Genomic DNA, 17,668 nt, shown 5'->3' with positions numbered 1-17,668 from the left:
ACCCTGCTGGAATTCAGACCACTGCACTTGCAAGTACAATATTGCTTTTCTACAACACTTCAATAAACAAGAAGTTACATTGCTTAAGTTACATTTTAGACATACTATTAAAATATATTGAAAATCAGATACTTTGTCTGGTTTTGGTCCGCCAAACTAATTTGTTCTAAGCCACTAAGCCAAAACAACTGTAGAGGTGTTTTTATTCCTGATTGAATCAGTTTTTTGAATGCACTGTTTGAGCGAATAATTCAGTGATACATTTATAAAAACAGTAACTTGTTTCATTCCTGAATAAATCAGTGTGCTTTGAACAAATTGGTTAACTGAATGAATCAATGACTACAAAATCAGGCACTTGTTTGGTTCCTCAAGAAATCAATGTGCTTTGAATAAATCAGTTAAGTGAATGAACCAATGACTCACTCATATTCACTTGTTTCATTTTGAATGAATCAGCTGAGTGAATGATTCAAAGACTATAAAATCATAAAATCTGTCACTTCTTTGGTTCCTTTATAAATCAGTGTGCTTTAAACAAATCAGTTGAGTGTTTCTCTCATCAAGATGGTCTTTTATTACCATCAACTGGCGTAATGATGTAACCTGCAGAAAGCGTTAATGAAAAATACCCACTACTGCATTGACTGACAGTCTGTCTGAAAGACAGACAAACAGAGTGATATAAACGGTGAAAAACAGTGCACCAATTATCCTCTCAGTGGTCCTGACTGTCAGATGCAATTTTCTTTTGTCCTGTTTGCTGTCTGAAATTAACCAGACAGCGATAGAGGTGCACAGGACAGACCCCAGGAGGGTTTTGCATTGCGTAACCTTTTTTATTTTTTAAGAGTGTGCATCACTGTTCACGTGTCTTTATGACAACTAATTGTTTCTCACTCTCACACAGTGCTCAGACTCTGATAGGATTTTGAAGTTATTTCCTGAAATCTCATTATTTTCTGTTATTGATACTCCACTAATCAAAATTATAATGTTTCCTGCACCACAGGTGACAGTGGCCTTAATTAGCTTCTTGCAAGCAATGCTCCTGGTGTATCTCAGCTACAAGGTAAGATTATTGTCATTGTTATTCTGCCCTTGTGAGCTTTCTAACCACTGATCTAAATTAAATCTGACTATTTCAGCTTCTCTTGGGTCGCTTAAGGGCCACTTTGCGTCTTTAGTTCCCCAATAATGGGAAGTGTTCTTCACTTTTGACAGAAAAAAACTTCTCCAACTTGTTTCTTTATTGATTTAACAAGAATAAAGCTGAATTTTCTGCTGCTGGGAGCTTAATCTTTGTTGTAATTAAAGGGTGCATCCCATTTTCCGCACTTACATTATGAAAAGATTTGTAGTGTACTTTTTTACATACTTCCTTCCCATCGTGTTTCTACCACAAAATAAACAGAAAAGGTCATTGCAACTTTGACTTTTTTTTCAGAATTCTATAATTTTCCGACATTTTCTCAGAATTCTGAGTTTACATCTCATATTTTCTGACTTTTTTTCTCAGAATTCTGAAGTTTACATCTTGTAATTCTGTTTTTTGTTTCAGCCATGGAAAAGGTCATTGTGACATTTATCTCTCAACTCTGACTTTCCTTCTCCGAATTGAAGGTTTATCAGTTTATCTCAAAATTATAAGATTAAAAGTCCCAAATACCTTTTTTATGTTGCTATTCTGTTGTGGAAACGGGTTTCCATACAAAATAGTACAAAATACATGCTATTTTCACACTGTAAATTGGATGCAGTAATTCCAATGTCACTATTTAGGACAGATTATTTTAGATTTTTACATTATATGAATTAGGACGTTTTTATTTATTTATATATTTATTTTTGTGCAATAAATTTGCATTAAATGTGCGTTTTCTGCAGTATAACATTTATTTCATTTCTAGGGGAACATTTGGGAGCAGATTTTCCAAATCTCCTTCATCATTGAGATGATCAATACAGTGCCATTCATAATTACAGTAAGTTATGAAGATATCTGGTGGACACAGAAGCACGTATCCAGTTTGCTGCCGTCAAACAGTCATTGTTGATAGTAATTGTTGAGTACTGTTTGGATAGTATTGTTGTGTTTGATGGTAATTATATGAGTAGCCATTAACATTTGAAAGCTAATTGTGATAGTGAATGATTATTACTGAAATGCAACAATTAGCCAAGTAACAAATAACCATTTTTTGACCTGCATTCAGTGGGAGCAAATTATAGGATGTTTAATTCCTTTCTGCTAATGCCATTGCAGATGTAAAAGCTATGGAGTGGAACACAACACAGTTATGCTTTACTGTTATAAATGTTTTGAATGTTTTTACTTTCTTATACTAGACTGAAATATGTCTGATACAGTCATCCTTCATTCTATGAGTGTTTTCTTTTCTAGATCTTTTGGCCTCCGCTGAGGAACATATTTGTTCCCGTGTTTCTTAACTGTTGGCTTGCCAAATCAGCGCTGGAGAACATGATTGTAAGTAGTTTTTGCAGCTCTGCAGTGCATTTCACATGCCTATGGGAAATCACGTTGGGTGTTTTAGCAGCATAACATGGGTGGTGTTTGATAATATTGCTTTGTTGGGAAGCTTTACTTCATTATGCACTTGACAAATGATAATGCATCATCAATGAGCAAAAATTTGAGAGGGTGCCAGCGTTCCCTTCCCTGCCAGATGGACGGGTCAAATGGCCAGAGAGAACCTGGCAGGGGGAATGTCCTTTTACAAATGCTTTAAGTAAAGATATTGGTAGAAGAGAAATACTAACAATAACCAAAATGTGACATGGAAGAAATATTTCTCTATTTTACCCCAAAGTTTTCTTAAAATATATTTTCCTTCCTAGTGAGGTGAATATTACGAAAAGGCAGTCATTTAAGGCATGATCTCATAGGCATGACATTTTAGTTAACATACATGTGTATCTCATATATAATTGAGCAGTACAGTTATTAAAGAGTATTCACATTTGTCTTACTATATGTTGCTCTATTACATTCAGCGGAATAGAAGAATTAGTTGAGGAGCACTAGACCTTCATTGTGCAATGAATGAAAGATAATGAAGGTTATTAAGTTCTCTTTAAAGCAGGCACTTAAATGGGCAGTCTTTCTTTCAGAACAGGGCTTTTACAGTTATCTCACGTTGCCTGCAATATGTGTTTTATTCTTGTACTTGTACTTGTCTTGGTTTATTCTCTGAGGGATGAGATCGCTTTCACCTATCTCTGTTCCTTTCTAGAATGATCTCCATCGTGCCATTCAGCGCACACACTCTGCCATGTTCAACCAGGTCCTCATTCTGATCTGTACACTGCTTTGTCTGGTCTTTACTGGGTAAAGCTCTTTGATCTCTTTGGCACTTCAGCCTTTTACAGGCCTGGATCTAATGTCGCAAATCTGAAACAGTCACACTCAGATGCATTAACTGTCCAGGGCTGCGTTTCCCAAAAGCATCGTAAGCCTAAGTTGATCGTAGCTCCATTGGTTTCAATGGGTCTACGATGTACTTGAGCTTACGATGCTTTTGGGAAACGCAGCCCTGATCATTAATGCAAATCATCCAAAAATATTTTTTACCCCTGCAGTGTCAAAACAAGATGCTACTGTTTTATTAGAAATTGTTAATAGAGTACAGCAGTCACAGCTCACTTTTTTCAGCAGTCTGGGTTCTGGAAGTATTTCCCCATTCATTTTCTCTGTCGGGATTGAAAAATACATTTTTAGTAAGGAGCTGTAAGCCATAAACTGAACCACCCAGCTCTGACATGAATCTTATTACAAACTTTGTTTCAAAGCAAAAAAGTCTTTGAAAATCTGAAAAAAAAGACAAAGGTATAAGACTGTGAACTTAATGCCTTTTATTAAACAGTGTAGGTCACATAGCACATGAAGAAAAAATGTAGCCGTCATCACAAGAATAAATTACATTTTTAAATATTTTCAAATAGAAAACAGTAATTTTAGAATGTAATAAAAATTCACTGTATATTACTATTTTTTGCTGCATTTTATGTCTGTCTTGAACAATAAATACTTTAATGCTAAAAAAAAAAGTTTGTAAATGGTATTTTGAGTTTCAGAACAGAGCTGTTGCGCTATATTTGGAAGCATGAATTATTTAAATGAAACAACTGAAAATCTTAAATCATAAAGTAAAATTTTGTTGTTTTTCAACAAAGTTGAAGCGTCAGTAGCAAAAGGTAGTTTAATTTTATTATTCTCAGGTGGTCAAACTACAGTAATTATTAGCCCTTATATTTTATTTTGTATTAGCATATATTTGCATATATATCTGATACACTTGTATCAATATATTGGGTCTTGGGTCTGAATAAAGTTCTTATGGACTACAACTACCACAGAATGTAATAAATCACACAACTGTTACAGTCCTTATGTATTTACATTATAATTGAAATTGAAGTTATAATGTAAACCACACGGTGGTTTTAAAATTGCCATTTTAGACATGACATGTAATATGTTGTAGAGCAAAATGTGAAAGTCTTTATTTCAGACCTTATTTTACTCCAAATCGAAAACCGCTATTTTAAAAACCCATTTGAAATTCCTGAGGGAGCCCATGGTGAAATGCCCTTCTGGGCAAGCCTACAAATTGCCATCATGACTGAGCAGCTCTATTGAACCCTATTCAATTTATTGGATATAATCTCTATTTTCAAAATTATTTTCTAATACTCCATAGGGCTTGTGGGATTCAGCACCTCGAGCGGGCAGGGAAGAATCTCACTCTTTTCGACGCTTTATATTTCTGCATCGTCACCTTCTCGACTGTTGGTTATGGAGACGTCACACCCAGAATCTGGCCCTCTCAGTTACTCGTGGTCATCATGATCTGTGTGGCTCTGGTGGTGCTGCCATTACAGGTGATACGACCACAAGCAGCACAATCACTAGCCTTCAGTATTAAACGAATAGTTTACCCAAAAATATACTCACCTTCAGGCCATCCAAGATGTAGATGAATTTGTTTCTTCATTGGAACAGATTTGGAAAAATTACCATTACATCTCTTTCTTACCATTGGATTTTCTGCAATGAATAGGTGCCGTCAGAATGAGAGTCCAAACAGCTGATAAAAACAATCAATTAAACGGGTCATATGATGCGATTTCAAATTTTCCTTTATCTTTGGAGTGTTAAAACACATTGCATTACACCAAATACACAAAATAATGTTCTTTTTAGCAACATCATATGACCCCTTTAACATCTTGTAAAGTGAAATGCTGCATGTTTGTAATAAATAAATCCATTAAGATGTTTTAAACCTTGAACCATTGCTTCTGTCCAAAATACAAGTCCTTTATCCATAGTATTGTTTTCTCTAGTGAAAGTCATCTTACTTGAATCAGGAGAGAAATATGCACAGATCAAGTACAATTTACAAGTGAAAAAAGTCAGAAAAGACCGTTCAAATTTAAAACATCTTAATGATGGACTTGTTTCTTAAAACCATGCAACTTTTCACTTCACAAGATGTTAATTGCTGGACTGGTGTCATGTGGATTATTTTGATGCTTTTATTGACGTTTGGGCTCTCATTCTGATGGCACCCATTCACTGCAGAGGATCCATTGGTGAGCAAGTAGTGTGATGCTAAATTTCTCAAAATCTGATGGAGAAACAAACTCATCTACATCTTAAATGGTCTGAGGGTGAGTTACTATTCAGCAAATTTCAATTTTTGTGTGAACTATTCCTTTAATGCCCTGCCATGATTAAATTGACACAGTTTAATGAAGGGAGAGCCAGCCTCACTGAGCACTTGTTGCATTTAATTTTTTAGATGATTAAAGCAGAAATAAGTGGAATGGTTAATAATATGCTCCATTTACACAGTACTTACTGAGGGTGAGTTACTATTCAGCAAATTTCAATTTTTGTGTGAACTATTCCTTTAATGCCCTGCCATGATTAAATTGACAGTTTAATGAAGGGAGAGCCAGCCTCACTGAGCACTTATTGCATTTAATTTTTTAGATGATTAAAGCAGAAATAAGTGGAATGGTTAATAATATACTCCATTTACACAGTACTTACTTTCTGTCTCTCATTTCGACACCAGTTTGAAGAGTTGGCGTATCTTTGGATGGAGAGGCAGAAGTCAGGTGGAAACTACAGCAGACATCGTGCTCAGACAGAGAAACATGTGGTTCTCTGCGTCACTTCACTCAAAATAGACCTGCTCATGGATTTCCTCAATGAGTTCTATGCCCACCCGAGACTACAGGTACATACATAATCCCATATATGCAAGTGTTTATTTTTGCTCTGTGTTTTCCAGTAATCTGTATTAGAATCTAGCTCAATATGTGATGGTAGTATCATTAATTCTCTAATGTCTTGTAGGATTATTATGTGGTGATACTCTGTCCCTCTGAGATGGACATCCAGGTGCGGCGTATACTGCAGATCCCGTTGTGGTCTCAACGGGTCATCTACCTCCAAGGCTCTGCATTGAAGGATCAAGACCTGATGAGAGCCAAGTAAGTTTTCAGATTTTGGTTTTTGTCTAAAAGGTCCCTTTATTATATGTAGATGCATTCTGAGCATGATTAAAGTAGGAAAATGAAAGAACTAAGAAATGAAACAACTACAATTTTGGATAGACCTTTATAGACGTGTCATGTCCATTGACATGCCAACACAGATTTTTAAACCAAGTGGATTTAAATGCAAAAAATTATTTGTATCTTTGAATATGAAGTTGCACTATAATTGTTATTATTGAGAAAATGGATGTCAAACAATTTCCTCTTTCACACTAAAAAAACAACTGGATTTTACTTATATGTAAAGCACTAGTTAAAGGTTTATTTTTTCTTTTGGTTATGCCTTATCTCACTTGCCTGCCACTGAATTCACCTTCAAAAATGGACCTACAGTTAGATTTTCACTGAATGACTCCATGTTTGAGTCTATGAGAGAGCCATTAGACTGATACAGACATCAGTCCAATGGATCAGCAAATGGATCTGTCACTGCAAGTGATTTCATCAAGTCCTTTTTAAATACATTTATACTATCTCTAGATTACTGAGAACATTTGAGAATTGACCTCGGAATGAGATTAATATTGTCATGTAGAGATTTCCATTTTCCATGTAGCCTGTCAGCGAGAGCTCTTGTGCATTCAACAGTGTATTAAGAGTTACAGTACATTCACCAAAAAACATTTAAGGACAGAAGATATGGAGTGCAGTTCTTTATAACTGAACTGTTTTTATATTGAGTAAGGTGACTTCAATGTCTATGAAGTGTAGACATCAATAGTACAACTTGCAAGAATGGTACTTAATGCAGCAAATGTGTTGGACGATTTATGGCTCACTATAAAGTGCACAGCATTTCTTCACCGTTAAGGTTTGGCTTAATGGCAGGCTAAGCAGTTTAGCTAATTAAATTAGCATAATCTCATTATTCTCTGTGAAAGACAACGTGTGTTTCTGGCTTTTTAGATTCTGAGAGTGAAAGAGCTGTTAGTAAACTTCAGTCATAAGTCACTTTTTCACAGTGATGTACAAGTACATGAATGTGGCATTTCTATAATTTAAACTTGCATAGGCTTACTGATGAACTGTTTCCAAATGGAAGCTTTGGACAGGCTCCCAAAAAAAAAGAACTAAATTAGTCTGAGAGGAAATTTGAAGAGTCAACCTACAAGCTCCACTGCCAGAGCCAAACCTGACACCAGGCTCAAGCCCATCTGTTCCTTATTAAAGCAGCCCTGAAATTTAAGGATAATATATCTGCTTCTTCCTGCAATGTAACTGCACTTAAAATCCTACTATATTCCTTCATTATAAATGCAGCAAATGTGTCTCAATATGCCCACTTCATATTCTAGTGCATGGATTTCTCATAAAACTCAGTTGGTTTCCTGGCCAGACGTGTAATCTGTGTATTGTAATGGGAAGGCTGGAATTTAAATGACTTTATGGTGTTAAAAGTCTCTATGTGGAAAAAAGTAATTTTCTAATTATTAAGATGTGTTCATTGCTGCTGCATATTACTGGATGAATTATGCATGTCGTGAGCACTTTACTTTTGGTAACACTTTAGAATAGGGAACACATATTGACTGTTAAGAGTTTTCCCTGAACAAACTCTTAATTTGGTGCTTATTCATAGTTAGTAAGGTAGTTGTTAAGTTTAGGTATGGGGTAGGATTAAGGGATCTGAAATATGGTTTTACAGAATAAGGCATTAATATGTAGTTTATAGGCAGCCAATATGCTAGTAATATGCATGCTAAAAAGCAACTAGTTAATACTGAGAAAATAATGTTACCTTACTTTTTGCCAGTAGTTATATCTCACACTTTTAGATTTAAAGAATGTTTTGGGTTTAAAACAGGCTCTATCGAAAGCATCTGTGACATGATGTTGATTTGTTATTTGCAGTAATTCAGTGCCGTTGGAAATCTATGCGACCAGGCATTTTTCAGGGTTTAAATGCAGAATTGTGCACTGCAGCTCATATTTTTTAAGCACTTCTATTAAAGTGTTATGAATTGTGCCATTTCAGCACAGGTCACTTGTCACCAAGAAGTTGTTGTTTAGCTGGTTACTATGATTCAGTTTGCCCCTGCTGCTAGATCCTGTAACAACATCAGCTGGTAAAAAAAAGGTCATTATATAATTTCCCTGCATCTCCAGAGAAATTATTGCAATTTTTAACAGTATCTCTCTCAGTATGTTCTCACAAATGCTGCAGTTCACACATAAAACTGCACAAATACATATTTTAGTACACTCACAATATTGTACAATGCAGGTCATTTTTTATCTGTAATTTAATGCACAAATAAGCTGTTATACTTGCACTCTACGTGAATGTGTGCTTTTGCATTCTTAATGACTTTAGAGATTTAGAGACTGTTCGATTTAGAGACAGTTATTCCATAATGTGGATTTGCAAATGTAAGTGGTCATGTCTGTTTACAGTCACAGAAAGAATAGATAGTGTTTGTGTTTTGGTCTTGTGGCTGTTTTTTTTTTTTTGAAGATGCAGTGTGTATTTTGTGACATTTATCCTATTGTAGTGTTGTACACCAAAGGCTTCCATTGTAAAAGCATTACACTCAATTTTTGTTTGTTTCAAAATTTTGAGTCAAAATTATTTACTGTGGTAATTGACAGCATGTCACAGATGCTGTTGACAGAGTTTAACAGGAACCTGGAACATATCCAGAAAGCATTAAGAGTGTGAACGAAAACCATCTGAATATTAATGGCAGCCTTTTCAATGAGAAGAAACATCTTAAATCTATAGTTGCTGGACGTGAGGCTAGTATACCGTGAAACTGACCCTCAGTACTGACTGTGAGAAGCATGGCAATAATTACCTATCAGCACATTAATGCATACACACATGTGCAGGCCTTCAGGAGGAATTCACTTTACATCTGAGTGACACTGCTGTGTAATGATGTTCTGTGTACTGCAGGATGGACGATGCAGAGGCGTGCTTCATCCTCAGCAGCAGAAATGAAGTGGACCGCACCGCAGCTGTAAATATAGCCTCATAATATAGTTCCTTGCCAAAAGTAAAAGTTATTAGGGCTGCAAAAACAACTCTGTAAATAACTGAGAAGGAAAATAATCGTAAATCCTATCTCATTATCGATTAGTCGGGTCTTTGAGCTGTGTATAGAGAATTTTTATCAGTGAAGCCACTTCAAATTAATAAAAAATAAACCTAATTTCTATTAAAAAAGCACACATTTTTAAACTGCGAGCTGCAGCGGATGAATATACAACACATGTTTTCCCAAGCACAGGAACTTTTTTAAATAAATCAAATGGAGTGCAGCAAAAACAAGAAACCTAATTATTTTGATCAAAACTATTTTTACTGTAACACATCAAATTTACTTTATTAACCATAATAGAAACTCTAGTATGGAATGCAAGTAATTATATTTTTAAATGAACAGTAACTTAAAGCTAGTGGGAAATTTGAAACGTATATTGTAATATTATTCATACTTTTATTATTATGATTATTTTGTTTTCATCTTTTATACTATGATGACTGTGTTTTATCACTTTATATTGTAGGCCTAACCATTTCAAATGATTTTGTTTAACCAGTTAATCAAATAAATAATCAACAGATAATCTGATTGTCAAAGTAGTTGTTAGTTGCAGCTCTAAAAGTTATTATTGACACTTATTGCATGTATTTCAGAATGACTATCAGTTTTTTGTTGTTGTTTTTTGAACCTGTGGTTCACTTCACAAATACAGTGAGTGATTTTCTCACTAAAACTGTATTTAATGGCAAAATGAAGTGTGCATATCATATTGTAAGAATGAGGTCTGATCTTACAGGATCATCAAACCATTCTGCGAGCGTGGGCTGTGAAGGACTTTGCTCCAAACTGTCCTCTATATGTCCAGATTCTCAAACCTGAGAACAAATTCCATGTCAAATTTGCAGGTTAGTTTTTTTTTCCCTTCTTCTTCAGGTTGACTCATTTTATATGCAATCAGTAAATATTCATCTGTCCTTCATAAATCATATTAAAATCTTAACAGACATGAGGTAGTGTTTATTTACATAGTCATAATTTTTGGTCTTTTGACCAAAATTTTATGTAATTTATATAGTCTATTACTTTTAATACAACAGCAAGTCAACAAAAAATCTAACATTTTAAATGCCTTTTGATATATAAACATAAAATACAACATTAACTTATTGTATGTACTATAGATGGTTGTTGTTGTGTGTGTGTGTGTGTGTGTGTGTTTTCTGTAGTTGTATGAATAATAAATATAGATCCATCTGGATTCTACAAGTTATACATACTCTTTGAAATGTTTCATGGTTATGAGCAGCCATTTTGTATGTCTAGCATGGCCTCCACCTCTTGGGTCACTGCATTTGCATTTACATGTGATCATTTAGCAGATGAAGTGAAGTATTAAGAGGGAATAATATGCCCCTTTGCGTGTGCAGTGCTCTAAAAGCATGTCGTAATTCAAACACCTTGAGAAAGGTAAATAATGAAGAAAAGAGATTTAAAATAAACAGCTTTAACTCACTGGCATATTAAAACTTTTAATGCAAGATTCTTGTTTAGTTTCTCGTTTTTGTGTGTAGCACAGAATTATATTATTGATCCACATGTTCAGATAAGAGTCATCCATGGCAATATAGCAGTAGCCTTGACAGTACAACAGTACTTAACAGTACAGTGTGATTGTGTGGTTTTATTGTGAAAAATGGTTGTGATATTAAGATCTTTCAACTATTATTTGTTAAATGTTGAATATGCTATCAAATGATCTTGTTGAGTTCTGTAAAAGCAGTGTTATATCATTGCATTTAAAGTGAAAGGGTTTACACATACACATACTGTAAATATATCAAGGTTAACTAAAATTAACTAAAACATTTACATTACTTGAAATAAAATATTGTAAGCATTAACTGAAATAAAAACTTTGTATTTCAGCTAATTCCCAAGGCAACCTTTTTTTTCATTTTAAATAATTTTAACTTGTTGTAAAATAACTAAATGTAAAATTAAATGTAAAAATGAATAAAAGCTATGTAGACATACTATATATATATATATATATATATATAAAATATACTAAAAATGACAAAAACACAACGCACAACATAAGCATATATTTTGTCACTAAATGTAGATTTGAGTTGACTGATTTCATAGAAAATCACGTAGTGTATGATGGTCACAGACTATGATTTTTTAACTTCAGACTCTGATTCCATCCAGTTGGAGGATATCAGACATGTTTGATATTTTGAGTCGATTTTAGAACACGTGTTGTTTTCATTTGTCACGTGTCTCCAAGCAAAAGATGCAAACTCTGCGTGATTTTTGACTTTAATGTCTGGTAGTGTGTGATCCTCCTCAGTCAGTGTATGATGACCAAGTCGGTAAATGTTTGATGCCCAGTATTTTAAGATCTGTTCAGTTTTTAAAAGTTATGTAGTGTATTCCAGCTTTAATTTAAAAAGTGTCTGCTTGTAATGAAACCAATTTGATCTGAATGAACAAGATGACCGAATCAACTGTGTGTTAAAGCTGTTCTGATGAAGTTGACGTTATGTTGATTAGTGATCTGGAGTGGTAAAGTTGGATTTATGTTAGTTTTTTTAAGTACTGAGATTAGGGCAGTTCACTTGTGTGGTGAAACTGAGGTGTTTTTAGTTTCATAGTGTCTCCAAATTTCACAAGAATGACCGGTGTCGTAGAAGTGTTTATAGAATTCAGCAGGGAGTTCATCTGTACCTGGTGCTTTATCATTTGAGAGCTGTTTCATTGAAATTCATTCCTTTTTAAGGGAACATCAATATTTAATATTTGTTCATTTACTGTTGTGATCCAGGGTGATTTGATAAGTATGAAATGAATATTTGGCCAAAGTCATAACAAGCAGTGCAGGATTATATTACATTACATTACATTATAAATTCTCACACAAATGATGTGCCGGTATGTTTTGTTTGTTAGATCATGTGGTGTGTGAGGAGGAGTTCAAGTATGCCATGCTGGCCCTCAACTGTGTGTGCCCAGCCACTTCTACACTGGTCACACTCCTGGTGCACACGTCTCGTGGACAGTGAGTACTGATGTCTTCCTTTTTTCCCTGACACTGATCAAAGAGAAGTGTTTTCTCAAATGCTGTTTATTTTATTGAAGGATTTAATAATGAATAATGGCACCTCACGTAACCTTTCCAATTCTGTGATCCCTAACAATTAATAGTGTCACAAATAATTACTCAGGGCAGATTTGTGAGGAGAGCCGATCAATGCCATTAAACTTCGTGTGGTCATTTCCCAGAGGAAGACTGACCATGCATTCGCCTGAATTTGCTGAGATTTTTTTGTATAAAGAAAACTCTCAAATATTCCCACAATAACAGCAATATCACATTTACTGAAACAAGGTTTGGAGTGTGATCTTTGTGCTTGTGTTTGACCAGTCTGCTTGGGGTTTCAGGGAGGGACAGATGTCTCCAGAACAGTGGCAGAGGACATATGGCCGTTGCTCTGGGAATGAAGTTTACCACATTCGTCTGATGGACAGCAAGTTCTTTGGCGAATATGACGGGAAGAGTTTTACTTATGCCTCCTTCCATGCACATAAAAAGTGAGTGATTGTGGAACACTTTGGGCTGCACCATTTACTATTGGGATGCATGTGAAGGGATTTATTTATGAACCCTCCTAAAAAAAATACCCAGCTGTCAGCTGACTACTGTGCTGGTATTTTGTACATTTTCTTGATTTTTTTTTTTATTACTGTAATACTGTTGCCTCTCTGCACACTGCTGTTTTCATTTTACACATTCCCTATATACACTACTGTTCAAAAGTTTGGGGTGGGTAAGATTTTTCAAAATGTTTTTTAAGTCTCTTATGCTGACCAAGGCTGCATTTATTTGATAAAAAATATAGTAAAAACTGTAATATTGTAAAATATTTTCTATTTTAATGTATTTTGAAATGTAATTTATTCCTGTGATGCAAAGCTGAATTTTCATCAGCCATTACTTCAGTCTTCAGTGTGACTTGATCCTTCTTGTGAAATCATAAAGCTCAGGAAACATTTCTTATTATCAACGTTGAAAACAGTTGTTTTGTTTAATGTTTTTGTGGAAACTGATACTTTTTTTCGCAGAATTCTTCGATGAATAGAAAGTTTAAAAGAACAGCATTTAGTGGAAATAGAAATCTTTTGTTACAATGTAAAAGTCTTTACTGTCGCTTTTGATTAATTTAATACATCCTTGCTTAATAGAACTATTTGGGGCAGATTTACTATCAGCTTGCGCCAGCGCAAACCCTCATTTGGGAACAGCATTTAGTGGAAATAGAAATCTTTTGTTACAATGTAAAAGTCTTTACTGTCGCTTTTGATTAATTTAATACATTTAGTAATAATAGAACTATTTGGGGCAGATTTACTATCAGCTTGCGCCAGCGCAAACCCTCATTTGGCGTTAAAAAACTGTCAGGATTTACTAAAGACACGCAGTGGGAAATTAGTTCTGAAAAGATGTGGACAGTTATTTTTGCGACTCACCTTATTGAATATGCATTTGTAGGAGTTTCCCTTTTGATCTGTAAATTTATGGGAGGAGATTTAAATGAATCACGCAACGCGATTTACTAAGATTTGCGCTGGTCAGTTCACTGGTATTTGTGCCATTATTTAACGCCCAAAAAAAGCATGTCTTAAAGTAGGTGATAATTTGCGCTGCTCTTGGTAGATTGCGCTGGTCATTATGGAAATGTTGATGTTGTGTCTGTGTTCTTTAATGTGCTCCTTGTCAGTAAATCACCCACAGAATTTTCCAATCCCATCGGCACTTTTATAGAATTGCGCTTTAACGCTAATTTGCCCTGTTTAGTAAATCTGGCTGGCCCTTTATGTCTTAAAAAAAAAAGAAATTTATAGACCCCCATACTTTTAAACAGTAGTGTATATATCAGGTAATTCACACTCTATTGGCCACTTTGCTCAGCCTGTTATGGCTTAATCTCATTTGCATTATAATGGTTTATATATATATATAAACGTGATATATTACTATATGCATTTCACTGGCTCTGTACTTGTACTCTACAGAATGACAATAAAATATAATGTATTCAAGATCCTCAAAGTAGCATCAGGGTGTAGATCCTCCCAAATAAAGATCAGTTAGCACTGCAATCTAGTATTGGGCTATATGCTCCATAGTCATATCGTCCTATCGTCAGCCTGTGAGATCGCCGATACACAGTATTATCGTGCTAATTTAATTATTTACTTACTTAGTTTCATTGCCGGAGAGTGAACCAATTCCAGCGTAATGCTAAACACAGTCTAATGTTAGTGTAATCTATTAAGTACACATCTTCTTGTCAAGTACCAAGTACCATCGTACATACATCTGCATTTTGTTCGTAATTCGCAAGAGAGCAGGATTCAGTCTGCGTGCACTTGCACTGAACAATGGAACAAACTATTGTCTATCCCCTACTGCAATTCCTTTCTCTCTTAAACACCAAAATCATCTGTTCCTTAGGTATGGCGTCTGCCTAATCGGCACAAAGAGAGAAGACAATAAGAGCATACTTCTGAACCCCGGCCCTCGCCACATCATGTCTGCCACAGACACCTGCTACTACATCAACATCACTAAAGAGGAGAACTCTGCCTTCATCTTCAAACAGGAGGAGAAGCACAGCAAAGGGCTGTCGGCCACCGGCGTGTATGACGCCCCCTCTCGTCTCCCGGTGCAGAACATCATCGCAAGCATGGGTGAGGGAACAGATAGTAGTGTCTACCTGATGAAGTGATGTAGCTAACAGAAATCTTCAAACTTTTAATCATCAGCCTAATGAGTTTCTTGAAAGCTGCACCAAGTGGAAATCCGAAAATAATGACTGATTTAAACATCAGTGGTGTTGTTATTGTTACATAACACAGCCTAAACAAATGAAGCACAAGTTTTAATTTGTTTACATCAGTGCAGCCCAAGGGTTGGTTTCCATATGGATGCCATATGCCAGTTAGTGGTATGAGAGAGTAACATTCAGAAACAACAGTGTCAGGGTGAATTTATCAAAATAAAGAAGTTTTAAGTCATGCTCATGATAAAATATACTTTCTTTCATTGTTTTTCCTTTGTTGAAGTTGATCAGTCTACTTCATATGGTAAGTCTGAGCATGTGGTTTTGAGACACAGTTAAATCATAAGACATCATTAGTGGATGTCTGTGTAAATGTTAACGTTTACAGAAACCTCTCTCTCCCGTTCATTCCTGTTATTTTGTGGAACTCAAAAGCTCAAGGCTTTTGTCCTGCAAGCTTTTTACCTACAAAATGACGTTTTTTTTTTCCTCGATTGGGCTTGGAAACTGCTTTTGCATGTGTAAAATATCCCTGGCCTACTCTCTACTGTAATTATTTATATATAAGGAACTAGTTCATTATGTTTCTTCACTGATTTGTTTTCACAACTGCTCTTAACATTTTGCAAAGGAACAATTTTCTGGATAACAGCAGAATTTCCCTTCAGAACATTTTCTTCCCTTCAGCATTTTTAAATTAAACCTCACGGTGCTTAAAGATTTCGGTTGCAAAGCACTGATTTGAAATGTGCAAATCAGTCTTCATTCATAAAAAGCAATAAATCAGGGTTGAGGTCAACTTCAGTGCGTTTAAGAAATATTGTGCTGTAATTAAATATTTATAGCATCTACTGTGTACGTAGGCTAATTTTCCTAGTAATTTACGCAATATTTTTCATTTTATTCATTGTGCTGATGGAAACGAACTGGAATTGACCTAAATTCTGAGTCATCAAAAATTGATGTTCATAACTCAGTATTTCTTTGGCCGCTTTCATTGCACTGAAAATAGCACAAAAGCAATTGACATTTCAGATTTTAGATCGTTTCATCGGTGGACATATCAATTTCCTCACACCACACTTTCCCAAAGCTTGCCCAAAGAGGAAAACCTCAGCTCTCATGGCTCATTTGTTTTGCATTACAGGAACTGTGGCCATTGACCTGCAGAACCCAGATCCCCCGGCTGACAGCAGTAAACTGGCCCTGCCCACAGAGAACGGAGCTGGGAGTCGTAGACCCAGCATTGCCCCTGTGCTGGAGATCGCTGATTCCTCTGCAATCCTGCCTTGTGATCTTCTCAGTGACCCCTCAGAAGATGAGACCAACCAATCGGATGAGGAAGGAGCAACAGCCTTAGAGTAAATACCATTTTAAAAGTACAAAATCGATGTGATTTCTCAGGGAAAGCGTGATAGAATCGTTTGTCTTTGACTTTTTAAAGAGCCAGCAAATGTGAAAGACATGAGCCTTAAATCAAGTCCCATGTGGATAGCTGTGCTACTACTTTCCTAAGCAACCCATTTTTAACTGGGAGACAATAAAATTATAAATGAAATATTCAAGTACAGCACCAGGAAAACCCTGTACACTTACACTACTGTTCAAAAGTTTGGGGTCGCTAAGATTTTTTTTTTTTAAGTTAAAGGTCTCTTCTCCTCACCAACGAAAAAAAGAAAGAAATATTATTACAATTTAAAATGACTGTTTTCAATTTGAATGTATTTAAAATGTAATTTATTCCTGTGATGGCAAAGCTGACTTTTCAGCAGTCATTACTCCAGACTTCAGTGTGACATGATCCTTCAGAAATCATTCTGATTTGCTGCTTAAGAAACAATTATTATTGTCAGTGTTAAAAAGAATTGTGCTTCTTAATGTTGTGGAAACTTACACATTTTTTCAGGATTCTTTGATGAAAAGAAAATGACAAAGAACAGCATTTAAGTCAAATAGAAATTTTATCAAGTTATAAATGTCTTTACTGACACTTCTACTGATATCAATTTAATGCATCCTTGCTGAATAAAACTTCATTTTTGATGTTGCCTCTATGACTTCTAGTTATGTCTTAACTGTGCACTCTCTCTAGTGTGATTGTTGAATTACATTTTATAGCTTTCAGGAAGATCAGGTGAACCTTAAATGCTGCAGAATAATTACAGCGTTTGCTAATGTCAGTCAGAGCTGGAGGAGACGTGGACTGATTCTCTCTCTCTCTCTATCTCTCTCTCTCTCTCT

At 35.4% G+C, this 17,668-nt stretch overlaps 1 protein-coding gene across 14 annotated transcripts in view; it reads left to right on the top strand.

The window, feature by feature from the left end:
- Positions 1-17,668, top strand: part of kcnt1b (potassium sodium-activated channel subfamily T member 1b) — an 86,036-nt gene that overhangs the window by 49,986 nt on the left and 18,382 nt on the right. For 9 of the 14 annotated variants that reach the window (XM_016501142.1, XM_016501138.1, XM_016501140.1 and 6 more), the window contains 14 exons: positions 1,013-1,072; positions 1,911-1,985; positions 2,405-2,488; positions 3,255-3,349; positions 4,722-4,902; positions 6,105-6,269; positions 6,389-6,525; positions 9,488-9,551; positions 10,375-10,483; positions 12,534-12,642; positions 13,026-13,175; positions 15,100-15,335; positions 15,711-15,731; positions 16,575-16,788. In XM_016501142.1, the coding sequence (XP_016356628.1) occupies positions 1,013-1,072; positions 1,911-1,985; positions 2,405-2,488; positions 3,255-3,349; positions 4,722-4,902; positions 6,105-6,269; positions 6,389-6,525; positions 9,488-9,551; positions 10,375-10,483; positions 12,534-12,642; positions 13,026-13,175; positions 15,100-15,335; positions 15,711-15,731; positions 16,575-16,788 (1,700 nt within the window). The remainder of the gene's footprint in view (positions 1-1,012; positions 1,073-1,910; positions 1,986-2,404; positions 2,489-3,254; positions 3,350-4,721; positions 4,903-6,104; positions 6,270-6,388; positions 6,526-9,487; positions 9,552-10,374; positions 10,484-12,533; positions 12,643-13,025; positions 13,176-15,099; positions 15,336-15,710; positions 15,732-16,574; positions 16,789-17,668) is intronic. The other 5 variants (XM_016501144.1, XM_016501141.1, XM_016501135.1 and 2 more) reach the window with 1 other exon arrangement.

This window comes from Sinocyclocheilus anshuiensis, unplaced genomic scaffold (genome assembly GCF_001515605.1).
Source record: "Sinocyclocheilus anshuiensis isolate Anshui unplaced genomic scaffold, SAMN03320099.WGS_v1.1 scaffold278, whole genome shotgun sequence".
Classification (NCBI taxonomy): Eukaryota; Metazoa; Chordata; class Actinopteri; order Cypriniformes; family Cyprinidae; genus Sinocyclocheilus; species Sinocyclocheilus anshuiensis.
The sequence above is the reverse complement of the archived record's forward strand: the minus strand, read 5'-3'. Positions and strand labels throughout refer to the sequence as shown.